At 37.7% G+C, this 24,265-nt stretch overlaps 1 protein-coding gene and 1 long non-coding RNA gene across 2 annotated transcripts; one reads left to right on the top strand and one right to left on the bottom strand.

The window, feature by feature from the left end:
- The first annotated feature begins 80 nt into the window (after window positions 1-80).
- LOC139138981 (centromere protein C-like) lies at window positions 81-17,626 on the top strand. Its single transcript, XM_070707639.1, has 13 exons — window positions 81-268; window positions 1,550-1,602; window positions 3,174-3,259; window positions 3,751-3,854; window positions 5,803-6,083; window positions 6,500-6,601; window positions 7,737-9,463; window positions 10,451-10,816; window positions 11,612-12,046; window positions 12,583-12,756; window positions 13,231-13,362; window positions 14,511-14,777; window positions 15,368-17,626. Exons 1-13 carry the CDS (start codon window positions 242-244, stop codon window positions 15,442-15,444), a joined length of 3,831 nt encoding a protein of 1,276 aa, XP_070563740.1. The 5' UTR covers window positions 81-241; the 3' UTR covers window positions 15,445-17,626.
- LOC139138983 (uncharacterized) lies at window positions 6,462-15,758 on the bottom strand. Its single transcript, XR_011553704.1, has 3 exons — window positions 15,637-15,758; window positions 14,772-14,832; window positions 6,462-6,537 (listed from the first exon to the last, which is right to left on the bottom strand). It is a non-coding gene; the product is annotated as an uncharacterized lncRNA (long non-coding RNA).
- Window positions 17,627-24,265: the final 6,639 nt, after the last annotated feature.

The raw sequence follows: 24,265 nt of genomic DNA, 5'->3' as shown, positions 1-24,265 counted from the left end.
AAAATACACTTATGATGCAGTATCTGCAATGTGTCTTTTTTTGTTGTAGTGTACGAGGTTTATCGAAAGCGAGGCTATGACCTCAAGAAAGCGGACAGTTTGACTTTCGTCCGTTTCTCTATTTATATTGACGACAATATATTTGCGTCCGGTTTGTGGAGGGACCGTGATTTTCGCGTGTGCGTATCTGTTATTAGTCTCATTACACACTAGTTTTCGTTCTAATGCTTTGGTTGACGACATGGCTGGAATCGTACAAGAAAAGGGGGTAAGTAAAATGCGTAAGTTTGAGTTGGTTGGCACCTATGGCCTATACGCCTTAGTTTGGGCCTTCCAGTGCAATATTAAAGCACAGTCCCTCTATCTATGGATAGAGGGACTGTGATTAAAGTCAATGACACCGGTCATTTACTAGACTCAAAGGATGTGATATAAATTTACATGTAATAGCAGAGAATCTGTTGACTTCGAGAGAGGTTAGGTTCAGCACTACCCCTAGGGGTATCACTAGAAGCACCAGCGCATGTATTTCTGTTATCTGGATGAACAGTGAGTTTGTTCTCAGTTGACTCTATTTGTAGATCATAGAGGTAAAGGACTAGCTCTTCATACAGAGCAGTTTTCCAGCCTGTAAATTTTCACAAATTTATACTATAGCCTGAGCTTGCTAGTCAGGACTCCATAGATGAAATTTGCAACCCTGCAGCCATGTTAATATCACATCAAAAAATTCTCTCAGTAGTGAAAACTCACCAAAATTTTGATTCCAGTATTTTTTTGTAGAGAGTGAGATTTATGAAGAGTGTGTGACAATATTTATGCGATGTTACAGTAATTTATGAACAAAATTCTTGTGGACAGCACAAAAGCAGTGACCTAAGGGACTGTGGATAATTCAAACACGTGCACGGTAAACGCAACTTCTGTGTCTAGGGGGGAGAGTGGGTTTGGCTGCATTTTGATTACCGTACGCAAAAATCGCACTACAAGTTTTCATATTGACAGATCTCGCTACATGTTTTTCTGTATCACAGAATATCTTGCCACATTGTTTGTCGTGTACCAGGCCAGTACGGCACCGGCGCTACACCAGCATTCTTTTGACATACATGTGAATCAGGGAATGAGTAAAATAACGTAACAATCATTTAGGATTCAGTGTGTTTCATTTCATTCTATAGGTTGCATCATTTTTGAGTTGGCACTGAACAGAGGGGGAGTAGGTAGTGTATGCGTGATTTATATAGCGACATAATCACTGATTGTTGGATGCAGATATAGAATGAGGGTTGGTTGGATTTTCGCACTTCCAAACTTTCGTTTCGGGGAGGGGGAGGGAGGATGGGGACAAACACACTTAGTTTTGTTCACCATGCGCATATTTTTTAATTATCCACAGCCCCTAATTTAATTGCAGCTAAATACAGGTTCATTACAATACCGCATACAGCCTTAATACAAGACATGTAAACATGCCCTGATGGAAATTGTTTCTGCTAATTGTATATTCTTGTCTCACTGAAAAATTTTCTTTATGTATCTCTTCCAGCATGTACCAAAAGGTCTTGCATTTCCTTACATTTTAAAGGGTAAAATAGGAAGGTGAGTGTCATTACATTTGTTAATGTATGTTTTACAGTATTTTTGCCAAGGATTGGGAAGATAGGTGTATAGTGTGGGAACCCTGTGATCATTTCTGTCGTTCCTATAGGATTGCATTGATAAAACAGGGGGAAACCCAGTAAAATTTCATCAACCTGTGTAAATTGCTTTGAATTTTATCATATTTATTTTTAATATTGCAAGTTTTTCCTCTAAAATTACGATTTAGGTATTTTTAGTCCCCACGGACACCGTCCGGGGGGACTTATAGGTTTGGTCATGTCCGTGCGTCCGTGCGTGCGTGCGTGCGTGCGTGCGTGCGTCCGTCCGTCCGTGCGTCCGTCCGTTCACGCAGATATCTCTGAGATGCCTGGAGCGATTTCATTCAAACTTGGTACAAGGATTACTTCATATGTCATACAGATGCACGTCAATTTGTTTGTGATACGATCCAATATGGCCGCCAGGTGGCCATTTTATTACGATTTTTTCATGTACAGAGCCATAACTCAGGCATGTTCCAACCGATTTTATTCAAAGTTGGTACAAGGACATTGACCAATGTCATAGATATGCACGTCAATTTGTTTTGTGATACGATCCAATATGGCCGCCAGGCGGCCATTTTATTACGATTTTTTCATGTACAGAGCCATAACTCAGGCATGTTTCGACCGATTTTATTCAGAGTTGGTACAAGGACATTGACCAATGTCATAGATATGCACATCAATTTGTTTTGTGATACGATCCAATATGGCCGCCAGGCGGCCATTTTATTACGATTTTTTCATGTACAGAGCCATTACTCAGGCATGTTTTGACCGATTTTATTCAAAGTTGGTACAAGGACATTGACCAATGTCATAGATATGCACGTCAATTTGTTTTGTGATACGATCCAATATGGCCGTCAGGCGGCCATTTTATTAAGATTTTTTCATGTACAGAGCTATTACTCAGGCACGTTTCAACCGATTTTATTCAAAGTTGGTACAAGCTTATTGACAAATGTCATAGCTGTGCACGGCAATTTGTTTTGTGATACGATCCAAAATGGCCGTTGTGCGGCCATTTTATTACGATTTTTTCATGTACAGAGCCATAACTCAGGCATATCTCAACTGATTTTATTCAAAGTTGGTACAAGGACATTGACCTATGTCATACATATGCACGTCAATCTGTTTTGTGATACGATCCAATATGGCCGCCAGGCGGCCATTTTATTACGATTTTTTCATGTACAGAGCCATTTCTCAGGCATATCCGCATGTTTCGACCAATTTTATTCAACGTTGGTACAAGGACATCGACCAATGTCATAGCTATGCACATCAATTTGTTTTGTGATGCGATCCAATATGGCCACTGTGCGACCATTTTGTTACAATTTTTTCATGTCCTGAGCCATAACTCAGACAGGTATCAAGCGAATTCATTCAAAAGTATTTTTTATCACAGACCTAATGAAGAGGACTCTATCCTCTCTGAGGACCTGTAATCAAAATACCCATTAACAAGTGGGGACTGTGTCATCAACGATGACTTGTTATTTTTATTTCTTTAAGGCGGACTGGTATTCAATTGACAGCCAACGCCAGGCGAGATAGTGAGGGATACGAGATATTTGATGATTACTGGTCAGATAATTCAGGTGAGTTCCTCCAAAAGTTTCTTTAAAATGTAATGAAGGCTTTTTTGCTGAGACAAGTATACCAAATGTTTCCTTGATCTCCAGGTTTATGTCATGAAAGCAAGAGATTACATCAACATTTTGAATTTATGTATGAAAACATTAGCTTTCTTTGTATCCCCAAAAGCTGCTGTGTTGTGTTTGAATTTGAAATAGCGTTGAATCTAACATTTCCTTAAAATGAGTATATTTGCCAAAATCTGCTGACTCAGGACACAAATGTGTCATTTTCCAAATATTGCTGCAATATGCTTGATTGTAAAATAAATTGAAGTGAAATATTTTACCCCAGCCTGCTGATTTACAAATTTCTTCATTATCCTCACTTACAATCATTTTTATTATATCAATTTTAGGTATGATACAAGAAAATAAACCTGTACTTTTAAAACACAGAGATTCTTAGTTTGCTTCAACTTCCATAGTAACTTTGATGAGAATTGATTTTTCAGACAAGAGTGATGATGAGATCTCTATGAGCAGCAGTATGTCAGAAACAAACTGCAAGACTGTAGAAACTAATGGCACTCAGAAGAAACTTAAAACGATACGACAGGTAGAACAGAGTTATTTATTCTTTCAAGTATTCACAGGTCACAGATGTAAAATTTATCGCAGCATTAGCTTGCATATCCTGTTAGACTCTTTCAGCCCTACAGTTGCAACATAGCAAACTATAAATCTATGAAGTCTCAAAAATAAATGAGCTAAGCATTGCAAGGCTCAATAAGGGTGGACCATTTGATATCCTGGGGGGGGGCTTGGAAGATTTGGGGAAAAAAAAGATGCCAGGTGGAGTTGCTCGAAAAAAAAATCTGGCTTTAGGTGGCTGATGGAAAAAAAATTATGGACCATTGCGACTCGGAAAAAAAAAATCTTGGCAATTGTTCGATGCACACTGCAGCATCAATAAAAATCAAGCAGTAGCTCTAGAGTTTTATAAAGCATAAACCTTTTCAAGCTTGAGGAACAATAACTGAATATGAACAATTGTACAGTATACATGACCTTCTGATTAGAGGAAGTATGCTGAAATTGAAATTGCTCACCAGTGTTTTCCAGAAATGTGTAAATCTGAATGTAAGGATTTTGTCAAAATACCACAAGAAGAGAGACAGCCTGCAAACATTTTACTATTATCGTTTGCGCATAGAAAACTCATAACAATGAAAAAATGCGTAGAGACTCAATCCAATGCGTAATATTATTACGCATTGGATCGACTCTCTACACATTTTTTCATTGTTATGAGTTTTCTATGTACGCATGTTTTATTCGTAAATGCGAACACTGTTATAGTGAATTATCTTACCAATGTTTTTCTTAACAAAAGCGAATGTGTTTTGATTAGAATTGAATGAGTTTGATGGTTTTGGGGAAACTACTATGTGGTAATGAAGAATGGGAAATGGGCAATGAAATGAGCAGACAGCAGGTGATTTAAGATTAAATGTTACATCTTCACTGCAAATAAAACCATAAGTGTGTCATAAATAATACAAACAAAACAAAATCATGTTTGTTTGTTTTGTTGTATGTGAGCCACGTCTAAGACACACAACAAAAGTACTGTTTCAGTCAGTAAATGTCACCTCAGATGCCACCAGAGAAAACCATTTCCACTCCAAAATTTCATTTTTCGCCTTGCGAGAGGGGGGACACCCCCCTTTCGCGCTCTCCCCCCCTCGTTCGCTACGCTCACTCGCCACTCAGTCGCTTTGCTCCCTCGCAGTCCACCCGGCTACTTTCTTAAATTACCCGGCTACTTTCAATGTAAGGACAACAATAACAAGTAAATGCCATAAATGTACATGATTTTACAAATATGTTTTTGTAAAGTGAATCAAAAATGTACATGTATTTACATATCTTTATTTACTTTCTTGAATATAGTCTGTGTGCGATAGAACAGCATCTTGTTACTGGCTGTGAAAAAACAAGCAAACAAACATTGCACCGAAATTTGGTAAAAAAAACCGATATCTCGAAGAAGGAAAGTGAAAAAGAAAAGTTGCCAGCATATGCCCTGTAGAAAAAAAATAATTCATGGTGAAGCACGTGGGAAAAAAAATAATGGCTCTCCACCAATCTTCCAAGCCCCCCCCAGGATATCAAATGGTCCACCCCTAAGTGGTATGGCTTACAACTGACAATGTAAATTTGCTCTGCCTGAGCGAGTCATTTGTACAATACGTAATGCAAGTCACAATCAGGTGTACAGCAAACCAGTGGCTATCAAAGAGTCTAATGTCAAGTTGATTGCCTTTACAATTGAAGGTTTGAAGATTTTTAAACAGAACTTCATTTAATTTAATTTAAGAATATGATTACCAGTACCATCAAGAATATGTGATAATGTGTAATGAGTGATCATTTCTTTATTTACGTGAAGTTATTATTATACCATATTCTACATTTCTTTGATAATGATATATTAGTCTGATTATTACGCTGATGTCTGAAATCCTTATCCTATAATTTTCACCATGTTTGTCTGCCTATAGCCCAGTCCACCACCCAGGCGTATGTCATCATTTTCACCAGTTGCACCAAGCTCTGGTACACCGTTGACAGAAAGTACTAAAAAAGTGGACAAGAAACTGGATACTACCTACACATGCTCACCCACAGTGCAAAAGAGCAAAACAAGTGATGTTACAGATGGGAGCCAAATACAGGAATGTCAAGTAACGTCTGAAGAGGCCTTTATTACAGGGTCCATCATCAAAAATCCACCGAGCCAAAACCCCAGCTCTGCTGTTAAAGACTTTAATATGAAACGAAGGTACTTTGTAATGATCTCCTCGAACCTTTTGTCAAGTATTACCTAGTGGCATAAATCAACATATAAATTAAATCATAATTTGGTGTATTTTCAAACATGGGCAATGAATACAGCTCTTTATGCAGTAAAATTAGTGAGCAGTATTATTTCTATACATGAAATGATGACTTTTTAAATTTGTAAACATGTCTTCTCTGCTTCATAACACCCAAATTGCTTTTGTAAACCATACGTATGGGAAACACATTAAAGATGCAATAAATGTACACCAAAAATCATCTTGCTCTTCGGAGAGAGACAGAGATAGATAGGAACAGAAAGCTATCAATTTCTTTACATTGCTTACAATGGAAAATGTGGTAAGCTTACTTAAAATAGTTCTTTTTACTATTGATATTAAAACTTCTTTCATCCAGGTTGACATTTTCTGCAGTATCAGCTGAGGACTCTGAACCTGAAGAGAAGCAAACAGATGGGAACCATGTCAATAATCATATCTGTGTGGCAGATAACAAACAGTGAGTACTTCATTCTCACTGTGTCACAACTTCTCTGCACCTCATCACCTTTATGCTTCAGTGCATTATAATGCATCAGTATATTAGATAAATCAATTTTGTAACTGAGTACTTGGATCAGAGTTCGTACACTCCTGGAAAGTCTTTGAAATTTAAAACCTCCTGGAGAGTCCGTGAAAGTCCTGGAAAATGAGTCCTTGAGGTCCTGGAATATTCATAATTCCCAGCCCAAAATTTTCAAAATGACAGTTATGATATCATAAAAATGATATGTAAAATGACGTCTAAAAATGATATACTGGTATTGTACAAATGATATTTGGAATAGGGTTTTTGGACGTTAAAGGGTCCTTGAAAATCGCTGAAAAGGTCCTTGAAAGTCCTTGAATTTTCAGTGACTGTGAGTGTATGGACCCTGTTCCATACAAGAATCTGTGTTCAGGGTAACAGGAGGAAGATGAATTTCAAAAAGGTCAACCTTTCAAAGTATCATGTACAGAATTTCTTCAATATGATCTGCCAGTCTATAACTCTTCATGGACGGTACATGTATATAGGGTTTATTTTTCGATTTGCTTTTTGTGTCATGCAATGCAAACAGTGTTCTCCAATGCCTTTGAAATCAGTGGGACATAACATAATAATGCATGATTTCCATTTTCTGTTGTTGTGAAATTACTCTTTCCTTTGATATTAACATATAAATAGATTGCTCAAAAAGCAGAGGAGTGGCACATCTCAAAATCCCCTTGTGGAGAACTGTGGTAAACACATTGATTTCCATTTCACTGATCTGTTGGTGATGCTCCTGGATGGCATTCTCAGAAGGAACATATGAACAAACATACAGCTATCACTGTTACTGATTTTCAATCAATTAAAAACATGTAGAGCTATTGCTGCAGATGAAAGCATATTACGTGTATGACAGGATCCTGTTGTAGTTTAGTAGATAACATAGATGTCCCAAATTGAAATAAGACAATCTGTACAGGTTGAAGTGAAGATTCATTCCTGTTGCTTACATTTGCCTCTTCAGGGGCCAACTTTGAATTGAAAAGTGCAAAGTAGTGCTTAATGTGTGGCATAAATTTCACTGTTGTTTACTTACTGTGTTTGTGTTTTTGCAAATCAGATATGAACATCAAAATGGAGAAACTGAAAACATCCCGGAAGAAGACCATCTTCAAGATGTTGACAGCACCGACACTGTTCCAACAGAAACGTCACATAAAGAAAGACTGCAACCCATTGTTACAAGTTCTGAGAAGGAAACAGACACAGATTTCAAAACCTCAGATTCTGAGATCACTAATGAGAGATATTTAACTCTGAAAAGTCATGTGACCTCAACCATTGAGATGTTGAGTCGTATTCACCAAGACACTACCAACGAGGGGGAAAGGGGAGAGTCCCCTGATTTTGTCATTGTCGATGAAGAAGATCATGTCCTCGGCTCAAGAAAGAAAGCAACCTTTGAATCCAGACAAAAGCGACTGCAGAAGTCTACAGGTAAAGGTAAAGGGAAGGGAAGTCAATTTGAAAGCCACAAAAAGAAAATGGGTCAAGAAAGTGGAGGCTCAGACAGCAGGCTGATCACATCAAGTGTGAGAAAATTGACTGTAAAGGGAACAGAACAGTCAAAGCAGGACTTGATTACTGAAACTGAAACTGGTCAAAAGTCAAAAGATGAGGCTGAAACTGTCGCTAGGAGGGGAAGAGGACAACAAGGTCACACTGAAGAGGAAAGCTTAGCCGGTGATAATGACATTGTAATGGACAATGACGTGAGTGAAGTTGAGGATAATGAAGCTCTGGCCAGTGAAAAGAAGGCTACTCCTGAACAAAAGAGAAAATCTAAATCAAGTACCAAATCATCTGATGGTTCACATTCAAAGGGAGATACTTCTGTTGGTGAAGAAGATCGTGAAATTGTCTCCGAGAAACCAATAGAGACGGGTAAGAAAGCTGGAAAAGGTAAGAAGAGCACTGTAAAATCAAGCACTGGTAAATATACAAGCCACAGGTCAATCTTCTCATCATTTGTTTCTTCTGATGAGGAAACAGAGGTAATGAAGGAAGATAAGAAAATCAACAGGAGTGCAAAATCAAAACTGAATAAGAAAAATACAGGCAAGAGAACAAAACCTGCTGATGAAGAACTGCTGTCTGGAAGTCCTGGCAATGAAGGAGATGTACCCAGCACTGGCATGAGAAAGAGGGGCAGGAGTAGTGTCAAGAAACAGAACACGAGGAAGGGATCAAGTAAGGAAAAGATAGTTGAATCAGAATCAGAATTAGAAGATGATGTTAGGACAGCCAAAAGGAAAACACCAGCATCAAAGGCTAAGTTATCTGAAAGGAAACGTGGCAAGCCAAAAAAGAAAACAGAGGAGGAAAAAGGAGATCTTGAGATGAACAGAAATACTGGAAAGAGTACAGGTCAGAAGAGGACAAAGAAAGCAGTGCAAAGTAACAAGAAAGCAGAGCAAAGTAACAAGAAAGCAGTGCAAAGTAACAAGAAAGCAGTGCAAAGTAACAAGAAAGCAGTGCAAAGTAACAAGAAAGCAGAGCAAAGTAACAAGAAAGCAGTGCAAAGTAACAAGAAAGCAGTGCAAAGTAACAAGAAGACAAAGGCAAATCAAGAAAGGAGTCAGGTTAAGGGGTCTGCGCATCGACAACGTCAGCACCCTAGAGTTGTATATTCTGAAGATGACACATTCCAGGCTGAGACAGATGATGAAATGACAAATCAATGGAGCCAAGCTGAACAACAGAGTGTGCCACTGTCTGACACTGAACAATCTGAGATTAACAGGAATAAAGTTATTTTTGCTAATGACAATCTCATATCACCAACAGGTATGTTTACTCTACACTGTCTTAGCTGTACAACTTAGTTAGATGGGAAATTCCTCCTAGTGCAAGATCTGTGTTTCCGCTGCCACTCGTTTTTTTCGCATTTTCAGAAGAAAATCAGATGTTTACGAATATATTCTAGTTATTATTTGTACATTTTGCGAAGATATTTGACCACTAACCACTATGACAAAACATTTGAAGGGCAATTTAAACATTGTTTTTACGCCAAACCTTTCATTTTACCGAGTTTGTTACACGAAACTGACCCGGAAACTTCATATTTTTACACACAATAGAACACGACTAAGTCCCTCTACTAAAATGACATCGTCCAAAATCTTCAACCAATCAATGACTTTATATCAACCATAATTAAGTCTCTATGCTCATGATGCACAGGTTTTGATGTTGGGACCACTTTCATGAAAGCGGCATGAAAGCTGTTTTTCAATTAGCCAATACATTTCAAACGCGGACACACGAAAGTTGTCACATAGCGCATGGCAGTTATTCAGATACGGAGCGGTCAATACTGCTTGCGATCGATGATGACTAAACTAGTAAGAGGTCCGATCTCTGAAACTGTAATAAGACATTACCGGTGGTAAGCTTTATCAGACAAAGAGAGAGATCGTGTAGCTTCAGCTGCCAAGAGCCACAATCTGCGAAATTGCTGGAGACTTCGCAAAAAAAGAGCATGATTACCGTTTTACGTGAGCTTGGCAGGATGAAGTTGTCCCTGTGCAGCAGATTTGAACGTCATAAAGAGCTACGTTTGAAATCGAAGTTGGAAAAATAATTTCACTACTCCTAATAATGGCATATATCATAATTGTGTGTTTTGCAGTGATTTTCTAAGTGTTTTGAATGATTCAACCTGAAAGGGTTAAAACTATATTGTGAAAACATCAGATGTTCACACAGTCAGGTATAGTGTTGTACCTACTCTGTTACCAAGCTGTAAAATGATTTTGTCTGTCATTCCAGAAAAGATACTCTCACCTCACCTGGGAAGTGGGACACGACACTCCTCGAGAAGAAAATCCAAACCTAAGGAATACTGGAAGGTGTCCTCCGATGATGCCAGCACAGTGCCGTTAGCTGCGGACATGGCAAGTCACAAAACAAAGAGAAGCAAGAAAATCAAAGAGATAGATCAAGATGCCGGAGTTGCTGGTAAGCAAGGGACAGTCAGAAAGTCTTCAAAGAAAGGAAGAGATACCAGTACTGCCAAGAAAAATCAACAAGTGCAGAGAAGCACCAAGAGGAAGAGTGAAGCCAAGTCTGCTGGTCCAAAGAAATCTCAGAGAAAATCTGCAGTGGCCAAGATGAACTCATATTTGGAACTGTCAGGTACAAGAACATGATATCTGTCCTTACTATAGATATAATATAAAAGAGAAGGAAGAATGAAAAACTATTGCAGAAGTACTGAAAAGGAGAAAAAGTAATTGAAACTACTTGTACATGGCTTTCAGCAAGACATTCTTGCTTGAAAGTTTTTAAGTGAATAATTTTGGCACTGTCACTTGTAATACTGCTGAATTGTTCCCTCTTATGTTATGCAGTTTCATATACAGAACTCCTTGCAAGTGGAGAAGTAGGGCCATTTTAACCTGTTTTCATGTTACTTTAAATCTTTGATCGGCCAATACTGGGTTATACTTCTCGGTGGAAAACTGTAGAGAGGTTGAGCACTAGCCTATGACATCGTTTCTCTGTGTTTTCAAAATGATTTGGTGCTTGCAATTGTATCAATCAAAAATAAAGAGTTATTTGCATAAAATGTGTAATTTGCATAATGTATTTGACAAGGCTGTTGGACAATTACCCTTTTGAATTTTCCCCCAGTGACAATTAGCCAAACCCTATCAATATCCCTAGCTCCTTCTAGTGGATGGAAAATGTCCAGGTGGTGTATGTGCAGTTAGAAACCATTGTGGGCCAGATGGTGTGTGCCTGTGGGGCGAACCATTGTGATATTTTGACACTGGAATATATTTTCAGTTTGCCCACTGCCATATCAATACGGTGTCTTTAAGAGATAATGAGAGAGACAATGATGAACGTTGAGCAGTATATATCAATCTCCCTTTCAGAGAACAAACACCAGGTTTCCAATGATACTGATTTTACTATTTTTGACAGATCCAAATGAACTGTACAGCACATTAATGGAAGATCTTGATGGAGATAATGAAGAGCAGAGCGTGGGACAGAGCTACATTGCAGAGCCATCGCCAGCTAAGAAACGACGGGGTCAACAAACCCCGCAGAAATCACCAAGGAAACCAATCCAGCCCCACTTTGATGAAGATGATGATGATGACAATGATGATAATGACAATGATGAACAATATGATGACAATTACGATGGACAATCCATGAATGTTGAAATGGAAGAGACAGATGAAACTCTTATTGAATCATGGCAACATTCCGGTGAAAGCGAAGAAAGCGAAACAATCACACCACAGTCCTTCAATAAGGGACCAATGGACTCATATGAAAGCTCAGATGAGGATCGGCCCATACCAAGGAAAACCATTGCAAAGGGAACGAAACTGAAAAAAGTGCAACTGAGTATGAACATATTTCACATTTTCCATTCTCATTTATTCAGTCATACATTGAAATTGTCTATAATAATATAGCATACCCATGAATAGTCACTTTTTGTAGTAGTATGCACTATCATAGAATAACATTTTAGCATGTAGTAGCATGTAGCTGAACTATGTGACAACTTTTTGTGACAGCATGCAACCAGTTTCATGAAACTATTTAAAACTCTTGCTTTTCTGTTGAGGCACTCACTTGAATTGTAAGGCACAAATACATTGCTACACATATTGTGTACAAGTCATTCTACAAAGCGACACCAAAGATAAGCTACAAATTTTGGCCCAATCTTTCCTGCAGAAACAATTGGCTTTTTTGTTAGGGTACCTCTCATAGTTTAATAAAAATGGGACTCCTTAGGATTCTGGTGATTTGTAAAATTGTACAGTATGAGCCCAGTGTGCTCAAGCATTGCCAACAATTCACATTTGGGTGACAAATCCTAAAAGAATGGTCCTGTACATCCATACTCAATCAGAATCTGTCCCACTTTTCAGTCGAACCCAAAAGTGGCACTCCCGGTCTGAGGCGGAGCAGAAGATGTAGAGTAGGGCCAACCAGATACTGGATGAATGAAAGGCCTATCTATGAGAAACGCAAGTCTGGAGGTTTTGTCCTCACAAACGTTCAGACACCGTTTGTTCCTGATGAAAGCAAAGGACGTAGAATTGGTAAGTCACAAAATTATATTATGAAAAAGTTCTTTTTGCCTTACTTTTATAAACATTAGTCACTTTAATAGTTTCTGCTTTAGGGACGATCTGAATGCTGCCATGATAGTGAATTAAACCTCCTCAGTAATGTGTGACAATTTAAAAGTCCTTGAATTTTAAAACCACCTGGAAAATCCTTGCCAAGCTCATTAACATGAAAATGAGTCGTTAAAGTCCTGGAAAATTGATAAACCATCCACAATTTTAAAAAAATTACAATATTGGTGATGATATTTTAAGAATGATATGTCAAATGATATATTAAAGTGGTATACATGTATCATAAGGTACATGGAAAATGGTAATTTGGACCTCAAAAAGTCCTTGGATATGCTGAAAAGTTTTTAATGACCAGTGTGTGGACCTGGTCTATGCATCCATGTTGCACTGTACATATCAACTAGTCTGGTCTCTTCTTTGTTTTATATTCAGCCAAACGCCAGAGGATGGCTAAATCACCAGTTGATATGTCACTCCATGGAGATGTTGAAGACTCCTTTGAAGAAGACGCAGCTCCTCTTATCACAACATTTGATTCTTCTCAAAACAGGGAGGTTGAAATGGGTAAGTTTTAGACACTCATTGATAGACGTACAAAGCTACATATATATATTCACTTAATGAACCTGAACCTGTTGATACACCAGGTTCCTAGTGCTGTGGCCAAATATGAGCTACAGGTGGTGTAGTTTGTAACCAGTGTGAACAGTCAACATATCATGAGCAACTTTGGTTTATTGCCATGTTATTTATCAAACAGTTCTATAGCATTGTGAAATATGACTTAATGGTATACAGTCACCTGTAATCTAAATATGCCCATATATGGTCAAAGGGGCGTTCCTTGGTATTCAAAATGCCCATGTGAGGGCGCTGTTTTCAAAAAGCGGCCACCCGCTTAAAATCTGTGATTGGTTAGATTTTCTCTTTCCATGGTAACTGTGGCAAAACTGGAACAGGTGACAGTATACCTTTAAACAGTACCGAAAACTATACCTTACCTGTTTTAACATCAGTGCTGGGTTAAAAATTTGTGAGGCACAAAGGCCCAATCCTAAATTGGCAATGGTTTACTTATTATTGTTCAAGTTCAAGCACCATTTACAGTAAATGTTGACAATTTTATCAGTATTTGTGTCCCACATCCCAACCATAGTGACTTGGTCCCTATCAAATGTTGAAATGCCCTATATGGTTTCTCCTTGCAGCTGATAGGTATGTGGTATGTGTGTGGCATGCACTGTTATTGTTGACATTTTTCATGTATGTCATACAAAAACCAGGCTGCACTGTCAAGCCAAATACTTTCTTATTTGCACATTCTATAGGGAGTAGACCAAGAAACAGTGGAATATTACAAATGTTTTCTCCAGGACGCGCGATTGGTGTTTGATCAATCCGAAAACCATAATTTGCTAATACTTAGGAAAAATATCTCAATATGCCTAACTTAATTTTGCATTATTTGTTATAAGTCTCTGTCAGTCAGAACCAAATCCCACCAAATTTTCAAGCAGAGGACAACACTCCTCCTTGTAAGAAATATCTGGAGAAAACACTGAGACACACAATGGAAATAGTGAAAAATTTGCAGAAGTTATCGTCCCTTTATTTTAAGTTTATTAGTACATTATAACTGAAGCCTAGGGCAATCTGCTTAACATTCTTGAAAATAATGATTGCAAATAAACATCACATTCCAATGTATACAGATTGTGTGAGATCCGGCTCAGCCCTTGAGTATGTAGGACCAACAGGACGTAACGCCACTGCCAATGACTCCATTGCCATTACTAAGGCATTGGACACTGAGAAGTTTGCCATGGGAAAGCTTGTGTTGAGACCTCTGCAGGAGAAACCAGCACAGCTTGTCAGAACAGACACACTGGCTTTCCACATCATCAAAGGCAAGATAATGGTTGAAATTCACCATACCAAGGTTCTCTTGCAAGCTGGTGATTACTTCTACGTACCAACAGGTTAGCAAGTACTTCATTCTTGTTATACTGCCCTCTGTGGCCCTCATTTTTTACCCTGACATGTAAACAGATATGTTAGCTTGAATAATAGATATATGTGTATGTCATTAGTAACTGTGTGCAAGGGTTAACATGTGCATGTTTGTATACATTGAAAAGGCTTTAACCAGATAGATACCAAGGAGCAGGACCTAAAGTTAAATTGGTATCCTTTTGCATAGCCACTCAAGTTACCATAAACTTTGAGGCTCAACAATGTCGATACTCAATGAAATAATCTGTGACTTCTTAACTGCAGTTAGTTCCATAAAGGTTTTGCACATTGTTCTGCCATAGCAATTTGCATGCACATTTGTCTTTAGTACAAGGTACTTGCACCACCACTGTCCCAAAAAGTGCAATATCCGTATTACAAGCATAAATTAAATTCAGTTATTTACAAAGCTCGTTTCCTGATAATGATTACAGTAATCAGTTCCATAATTCTTACGAGTAGTCATTCTTTCCTGTAAGTATTATACACTCTCATAGATCAGTACATCAGTACGACCTCTTCCCTAACGCTCCACTGTGCTCTATTTTTTCAACAGGAAACTCCTATTCCGTGAGAAACCTTCGGAAGGATGAAGCCATTCTATCTTACTTTCTTCTCAAGCAGACAAAGTAATGAACAGCTGATGGCACTTTTCCAGCATTTGTAAATACTATATGATATGTCAATCAGAATTGTCATGAAATTCCGATAGACATGGGTTTTATTCTATGCAAATATCTTGGAAATATTTTATATGAAAAGTTAAACAAAAAGGCTATCTGTACTTATGTTTTAGGAATATAATATCATTATGAGCTTACTTACGTTGTAAGATTGCTTTGTCTCCACTCTTGGCTTATGTACATTTCCTTTCCACCTCAGAAATTTTACTTCCCATTGTCATGGTCTTCTTGTCAAACAAACATTTTGTCTTGATGAAACATCTGTAAAACAAAAATCCAAGTAGAAAGACACTGGTGAATGTAGCTCATGTCAGAAATAGGCTTCAAAAAGGTTTGACTTGGTACACTTTACCTGTGTTGTGCCTTTTTCCATGTGGTGACTTCACAATTATTCCAATAATAAGGAGTACAAGTCACAGAGAAACAGAAAAAAAGTGGCTGAAGAAACGACTAAATTAAACAAGAGCTTTCAGTATGAGCAGTGTGCTAAGAAAGTTAAATGTGAAGTACCTGGTATTTTGTCATATTAAAATGTAAATTATATTCTCTTCTCTGTTACTGTACTTGGTCTTTGTTCAGGTACTCTACAAACAATGTATACATGTATTTCAAATTCTTCATCATAAACTGAAAGATTAAGATCATCAACATGCTTGGATCATTTTTCTTCACACCCCTGCATAAATTTTACACCTTTGAAAACAACGGGATGATACTGTAAACACCACAATGAAACTATTTGCTGATAACATTTTTTTTTAATGTTTCATCATTCAAAAACAAATGTAATTTCTTAAAATATGATATTGTTGTCCTGGAAAGTTAAATATTTTTAGTGAAGAATTGCTTTTGGTACTGAGCAGCATAATAGCCACAGTGAAATATGCAATACCCATAAGACATACTAGTACTTGCAAAATATTAAAGTGGCGTTCTCTATAAGTAAGATGATTTGGCAAGTGCCAGCGTGTACTTAAAGAGTAGTGATTGCAAAATTAATTTATATCAAAAGCTACCCATAATTGATTAAATGTATTTCTCCCTATCTTTTCAGAATTGGCAAGCTCAGTCCGAACGCCAAACAAATTTACCTTCAGTATAAAAATGAGAGCAAGGTGTGTGTTATAGACAGCTTCCACACCTTCTGTGGTTGAGTAAAACTTTCATGCTGTTTTCACAAGACTGAAAGTTTGTTTTTCAGAAAATGTAATAATTTAAGCCTTTCCTAGAACAAAAAAAATATTTCCTCAGTCTTTTTAGCAATGGAAGGAAGTATGCACAGTCATTATAATGATATGTTAAATGTAGAAATATTTGCAAAATTTGCCTTTGATAAGTTTTCTGTTTTTCAGGGTTCATCCATCCATAGACATGTACATATGATAACAGAAGAAAACAGTAGTGGAGTTCGAGTGTAAGATTTGTTTGATTTTATTTTTGATACAAAATTAACAATTTAGTTTTATATACACAAGACCTTGTAATCTGTGAGGAAGCACTGCCGTGTTGGTATGTATGTTTTTCTGAAAATGACTGCCATCTGATACTGTACTGCCAACCAACTGTGTACTGCCATTCTTTGTAAATAGTCTTCATCTCTTTTAAGCATTTCACCACCATGGTTTGTCCCAAATCCATTGTTTTCTATGGTAAAGTTGGACCTGTATAGAGGGAACTGGGGGTGAAAGGGTTAATCTCTTTTAAGAAACATATGTAACAGCACCAGATTTTGCAACATGTAAATTTATACCTCTCATGCATTGGAACATCTTGATTATTGTTGCCGCTGATGTTTATCAGAATTACAAATATAAGTCATTTTTATCAGCTCACCTACAAGTAATCCATCTTTTGTAAAAAGCCTTGGCTAATGCTATGGTCACATGCTTTGTAAAAGTGAAGTGTTTTAACAATCATTTTGGAAAATATCAGTGAAATCTTTGATGAACAAATTTATATTTCTTTTACCTGGCCATTTCCAAGAGTAGAATTTACTGCCCATCTTACAAAATGGAATCTTTTGTTAGAATCTGTCCGAAGGTTAAGTGTGTAAAATATAGGTATTACATCCTCGTGCGGCATATATATTCGTAAATTTGCATATGAATAAACTTCATTTGCTATCATTGCTATATTCGTTGTCTGTTCAAGTTATTTTTGTATTTGTCCTGCATGCATTTGTGACACAGGAGATAAATTATGCGGCCTTTTATATGTAGTAAAATAAGTTATTTGTGATCTTAAATTTGGAAATATTTGCCTTCTAAAACTATAGCAAAACCGCGAATCCGGTAACAGTTTGGTTCACCAACTCCCTCTCAAAAGTCAAATGTAATGAAGCGAAATTATGTAGTGTAGGGAGGAGACCGTGCGTGACAGCTATTTTTTCAGTAAACTGTCGCTGGTGGCGCTGTTAGAATCTACCGCAGAAGTGCCGCTCTGAGCCGCGCGCGCCAACCAACTCGCTGTTATGAGTTTTCAGTTTTACGACGCGTCCTGGAATAATTTGCTTGCTGTTTTTGAAATACTGACGACGTAACCTAAAAGACGAAGAAAAGATGACCAGGTAAGTTATTTAAATGAAGTGGAACTCTACAAATTATTGGGCAGTCTCCGTTGTGCGCTGCGCGGCGTCCGACCAAATACAGTACTGCATCAGTTTCTGCCAGAAAGTGTCGTCTGCTGTCAGTTCTGTGAGCTTATGTGTTATGAGTGAGCGTACGGCGCGGCGTTGCTTTCAGTCATCTCGTCGAGGCGTGTGGTGTTTATCGTCGGTGCATTGTGGCTGTCCACGGATACGAATCTATTATCTGCTGATCTAGATTCTGCACTCGGGGAAATTTATAGTATCTTTATATCATTTATTGGAGTCACATACATAGCTCGCCAAAGCTTTATTATTATAATACCTAAGCTTGCTCCTTGACTTTACGCTAAGCCTATTCCTACGATGATACTATCATTGATAGAGAACTTTTGGGACGTTAGGCCTAATGGAATTTTACATCTTCAATATTTCTCATTATTTTAGTACATTCTAAAGAGATGGTTGACAAAACATTCCCAACTTAAACACAGTTGGAAAAGAAAACATCGCGACACATTTTCTGGTACAGGTCTATCTTTAGTATCTATGCGTGTGCCGTGATAGAATGACTTCGAACTTCGATACGCTCATAATGGCTGCAAACAATCTACTCTCGGGACGTTGCGAGTGTATTTGAGCTTAGTAAGGGACTGTTCAGAATTTATTTCCAGGGGCAGGCTGGAGGATTTTCTATTTTCTGGGTGATTTTTTTCCATGGTCCCCTACAGTAGTAGGCTAAATTATGGAAAAAATCTATGGCCCCCCTCATCTTTCCTGGGTTTTTTTCATGGCCGCCCCCACTAATATGCATGCCTACACACTAAGACATATCCAGTCTTACAAGTTGCAGGAACTGTAGTGGACATTTAATCGATGGTATAACAAAACATTTCAGAGTTATGTGACTATAAAAAGAATGTTTTGCAGGGACTGCAAGTGGCACACTTTTGGAAAGGCTAGCAATAAACATATCTGGTTGTAAATTTTTGAAGAAAAGTTAATTACTAAATATGAATACTTTTTTCATTATGTCTCACTGATACACATGATGCACACAAAGACAAGCACAGAATTCAGTTGGAAATGGTGAACAGAAAATCAGAGGAGCAGATAATTGGATGATAACGTATGTCTTTGAAGTTTAATGGTACATCATTTGCAGATATCCAGATATTTCTGGAAAGTGAGATGTTACATGCACAAGTTCAGCATACATTTTCATTTGATGATGCTGAATAACTTGCAGACTCACAGTGAAAGTTTTAAACATTAGGAATTAAAATTGGCGAAAGCCGACTAGTTTTTACTTTTCTCTTTTTTCAAATTTGTTGCAATAAAACTAAGTTGCTGCCACTGAAATCAACAATGCTGAGGAATATTTTAGAACATTTCTTGAAAAAAACACCTTATCTATAACGTGAATTCATGTTATTCTGCTCATTCCATTCACAATCCAATGTTCAGATAACCCTGTGTAAGTCAAAGTTCACATTTTGTCAGCAGTATTTTTCAAAATTGACAGAGCATTCATATTTCAAATTTTCTAACAAATTTTATTTTAAAATAGTCATACTGCGTATGTTTTCAGATGGCAGGAAACAATACATGTTAATTTGGTGGGTTTTTCTTTTCTGCTGGCCGTCACTGAGAAATCTTTGATTATACATATCAGAATGAATGGGACACAAAAGTAGTAGCATCAATACACAATGTGTAAGCCTATCCACATTTCTCCTAGCCTCATACACACTGAGATCACTTCTTCAACTACAGCAAATTTCTTGTGTACACAATATTTCAACAATCTGACACCATAGCATTGATGCAGTGCCACATGATTTTCTAGATGCACATGCAGGATTATTGGATTATTGTATAGATCAGAAATTCTGGGCAAATATTGAATTGATGTTTTTTTCCTTGGCCCCCCTAAAAGCTTAAGGTATTTTTGTCTGCCCCCCCCCCTAATTTTTCTTGGGGAAAATGGGTCCCCCCCTGAAAATCCTCCGCCCCCTGGAAGTAAATTCTGAACAGTCCCTAATTACCATTTTACATACGTCAATGTTATTTGAGTTTATATTCCTATAAAAATAAAAGGTTGCTATTCCTTTCACAAGTACCCACGACACTGCACTGTTGTATCTGGTATCGTCGTCAGAAGACTTGCCGTGAGTTGTGCAGCGCCATCTTATTCCATTGACCTATATGTAAATACGTAAGGGAAAAATGCATGTCATTGTCTGGAAGTTTTTCCACACGATGCGGCACAAAGAAACCATAGTGCTAGTGGACGATGCGTTAACGTGACAATCGTAAAGTTGATGTCGCCTTGCTTGGTTTATAAAGTAAAATAAATAAAATAACTAAGCTTATGCGCCTCGGGGACATGTCGACAGATATTCAGACTCTCAAACCGCAGTCAATATATGTATACTGATCTACCTCTTGTAGGGGTTCACTTTAAAGCTCTTGTCGTAAGAAAACATTGCACCGTATAATTTTTTTAAATTATTTTTCTCCATGATGTCAACACAGGGATGGCGGCCATTTTGAATTACAAATATCAGTAGACCTAAATCTTGGGTAATTTTAAAGTACTAAAATTTGCAAGGTGACGCCGGATTTTTATTCTTGATTTTCTGAATGAGAATAGTTGAAATATTTCTTGGGTAAGTTTCAGCAAAAATTTGGGCTTTATTTTCGGGGCGCATACTACCCAATACCTTCACACTTCTGTGAGAAAAATGCTAACGGCAGTTTTCACAACTTAATACGTGCCTCAACCTCAGATTATAGGGTACATGTTCAGAATGACACCCTATATAAACGCGTTGATATATCTTATCTCATGAAACTAACTCTTGAATCTCACTGAACCCCGCCCATTGCTTACTCTAAGGCCGGGACAAGCTAGCAAATGTACATTAGTCATTTAGGCCCTAAGGAATTTTTGAATAAAGACCGTCTTGGTAAGGACGGTATCGCTCTTGCTTTCCTATAGATCATACATAACACCATTCTGTAAGATATTTGCATAGTCTCGTTAACGATGGAGGGCGGAACCTATAGATTTGTCGTGGTTAACAAATTTGGATGACGATTAATTTGAGTTCAATTTCATATATTAATTTTTAATTTGATACTAACGATATTCACAGTTAGGCTTATGCGTTTCTTCTGAAGCACATTAGTTTGTAATACATGCACAACTTTTATTAAAACTTCAAATATATTAACTGCAAAGACGCTATATCAAATCAGGGAAGCATTAATTTCTCCTTTTAGCCAGAGGAATTTCTTTTTATTTTAGTAGAGGTTCATGAAGACATCAAAATAGGTGGCCATATTTTAAAAATATAAAAACCATTACTGTGTCAGCTTTCCAGAAAGTAAAATGATTCGTCGCATTGAAATGTTTTCACTGCCGCTATGATTAAGTTTAATTATAGCCATTACGATACTAAAACTAAATGACAAATAATTTATTTCCGGTTCTAATCACTGACCTTAATGTCAACGATGAAAATGTCTTTAAACACTGAGAAATATGTCATGGGGTATCTGAAAATCACCTAAATTGCCCGAGTCATCCCTGAAAATCACCGAAATTGTCCAAGTCATTCCTATGCGGCTACTGTTTGTAGTGACAGTATCTTTACAATATAACTTCAATCATAAGCGGAGCGAATATTTTTATGCTCCAGAGTGGTCCATGCATCTGTCGAAAATCTGCTTACAAAGAGAGTCATCATCGTGATGACATTGTTCGGATCAATCGCTCAATGACTATACTGCCAAAAAACGTTATTGTCGAATGTACCATAGTCAGCGTGGGGTGGTACTACATGTAAGTAATAAACAGAAGAAAAACAAGAAGAACAACACACACTAACGAATAGACAAATGGAAAGGAAGTAGTTTGGTGTCGATCAAGTATTATGTCGTGGGAAAATATCAATAACTGTTCAACATACTGCGCCATGTGGTTGAAACTACATTCCGGAAGGCCATGCGGAAACTTCTGATATATACATGCAATAAAAGTCATCGTTATCTGAAGTATATATTTAAAATTTCTCACATAAACCAATTCCGATGTTTCTCACATCATGGCAACCAGTCATCTTGGTATGTCGGATTTGTTTCGGTCATCTAAATATTGAATCAACTTAAATAGTTATCGCCATATTATGGCCCAATATATCTACCTAAACAGAATCCTTGCATGTTGTAAAGCACGCTTAAAATATACATCTTTCTTTTTAAGAGCGACTTGGTGATGCTTTTACGTCAACGTGACGTACATCAACGTTTAAGTGTCTACAACGATTCAAGACATCGGTGGGGAAGGTCGTTGATCCGTCATGGAATAGCTTAAGCTTTTATTGCAAACATATTACATTTGACTAGGGTGAATGAAGTCTTGGAGGTCTGTGCTCGAACTACACGTATCGCGGCATCTATGCGGATGTATTATCTTGTCTGTAGTATATATTATTTTATATATTTATATTGTACACATTATTTCCGTCACATTTGGCTGGAAGGCAACTATTAAACGCGTCAGAACCCTTTGGTTCCCACGATCTAACTTCCTTCATGAGAGACCAACTATTCGTGTACATATTATTTCCTCAATTTTCATTCGAAAGCAAATGGGTAAAAGTTTAAGAATTGCACCAGGATGAACGTGATGTAGTTAGGAATGGCGTCAAAAGTTCAATGACTGGTGAAAAGCGTAACGCCTAGATTGATTTCCTCAAGCCCATACGCCATTACACTGATTAATTGGTTTACATAATTGAAATAAATGCCAGAGTATTTCAAAGTTAAGCAAAATCATTTAGCACTTGAATAAAATACAAAAATAATATCATATTACACCTTACCACAAAGAACATACTGTAATTTCTATTGAACCAAGGGAAATAAGGGAACCGTCAAAACGAATTCGGAGTCTGTTCTTCAGGGTTGGCAAAGACCAACGTTCAATCTCAGACATTGTGTTATTAGTCGTATGAGATTACATTACATTTTCCAGGCACAGGGTATAGTGATAGCAAACTGCATTTGGGCTACTTCTGTAGCTTCAGTCGCAAACAACAGTAAAAAGACCCCCTCCCGAGTTTCGAACCACTTTATTTCGTTATTCTTATGTTCTTCGAATTTCAATTTTTCTGGTACGCAAATATGTGTTGGAATTTTTATCCTTCATTGACTTTTTGGCGTCTTACCATGCACCAAACTTCACCGCATGTTATTCTCTGTCTGCATTTCGTTCACCTGTCAGTCAGACTCATGAGTCAACAGTTTCACAAAGTAGAGTGCGTCGTGAATGTGGCCTACTTCAAACGACTTCCATCACATATCTGAACAAAATCTTGCAAATTGAAATAAATGACCGAATGTCATTTATTTCGTTTTCAATGCAAGATGTTTCAAGGTTGGATTTCAAGAACAGATCGTTTAAAGTTAATGGTATTACCCCCAAAAACTCACCCAACGAGCATGAGCTTTCCAAAACCATGTACTATGAATCACGCGAGTCAGTTAATCACCAATCTAACATGACATGCGCCATCTCGTGTAGACTTACAGTAGCACCTCGTGACGTCAGCGAATTGACCGAAGAAGGAAGGTTAGAACTTATTTACAATACCGAGACCTCCAACAGTTTATTTATTTTTTTGAGAGTAAAGAATCTAGAATTTTATTGTGTAGCGCTTATATGTAATTCATTTCGAAACACAACGCGTGTAATTGACAATCAATCTCGTTGCCAGATTGCTCTGCGTGAATGCTGGGAGTGTTCGGCTGTTGGCTACTATACGCTGTTTGGGTAGAAAGGCCGCGTAGTCGGTAGCTAAACGCTTCCGATAGAGCTAGTTGCCAGGTTTGCAAAGTGAAACTGTCTTTTTTGATATTTGAAGACATCACTTGACGTCAGCATCCAATACTTGACCATGACATTATGGGAAGACCGCGCAAAATTAAGGAGAAAAGGGTTAGTTTCTGGGTGCGACCCTCAGAATCCAACGTCCACAACGTTTCAAATTTTGAGCAGTCGCCCTCCGACAGTATTTTGTCGTTCAGATTGATACGTGGGGGTGGGGGTGGGTTCACAGGAAAAATAGCTGTATGCTTTCTGCGTTAATAACAACGCATCTCCCTAGATCATATTACA

This window comes from Ptychodera flava, chromosome 8 (assembly GCF_041260155.1).
Source record: "Ptychodera flava strain L36383 chromosome 8, AS_Pfla_20210202, whole genome shotgun sequence".
NCBI lineage: Eukaryota > Metazoa > Hemichordata > Enteropneusta > Ptychoderidae > Ptychodera > Ptychodera flava.
Note: the sequence above shows the minus strand (reverse complement) of the source record. Positions and strands in the feature narration are given on the sequence as shown.

Bases quoted from the DNA above. Each gene is read 5' to 3' on its own strand.
- LOC139138981 (XM_070707639.1), top strand. From the start codon at position 242: ATGGCTGGAATCGTACAAGAAAAGGGG. The intron at 3,855-5,802 runs GTAGAACAGAGT...GTCTGCCTATAG, and splicing joins AACTTAAAACGATACGACAG to CCCAGTCCACCACCCAGGCG. The intron at 10,817-11,611 runs GTACAAGAACAT...TATTTTTGACAG, and splicing joins CTCATATTTGGAACTGTCAG to ATCCAAATGAACTGTACAGC.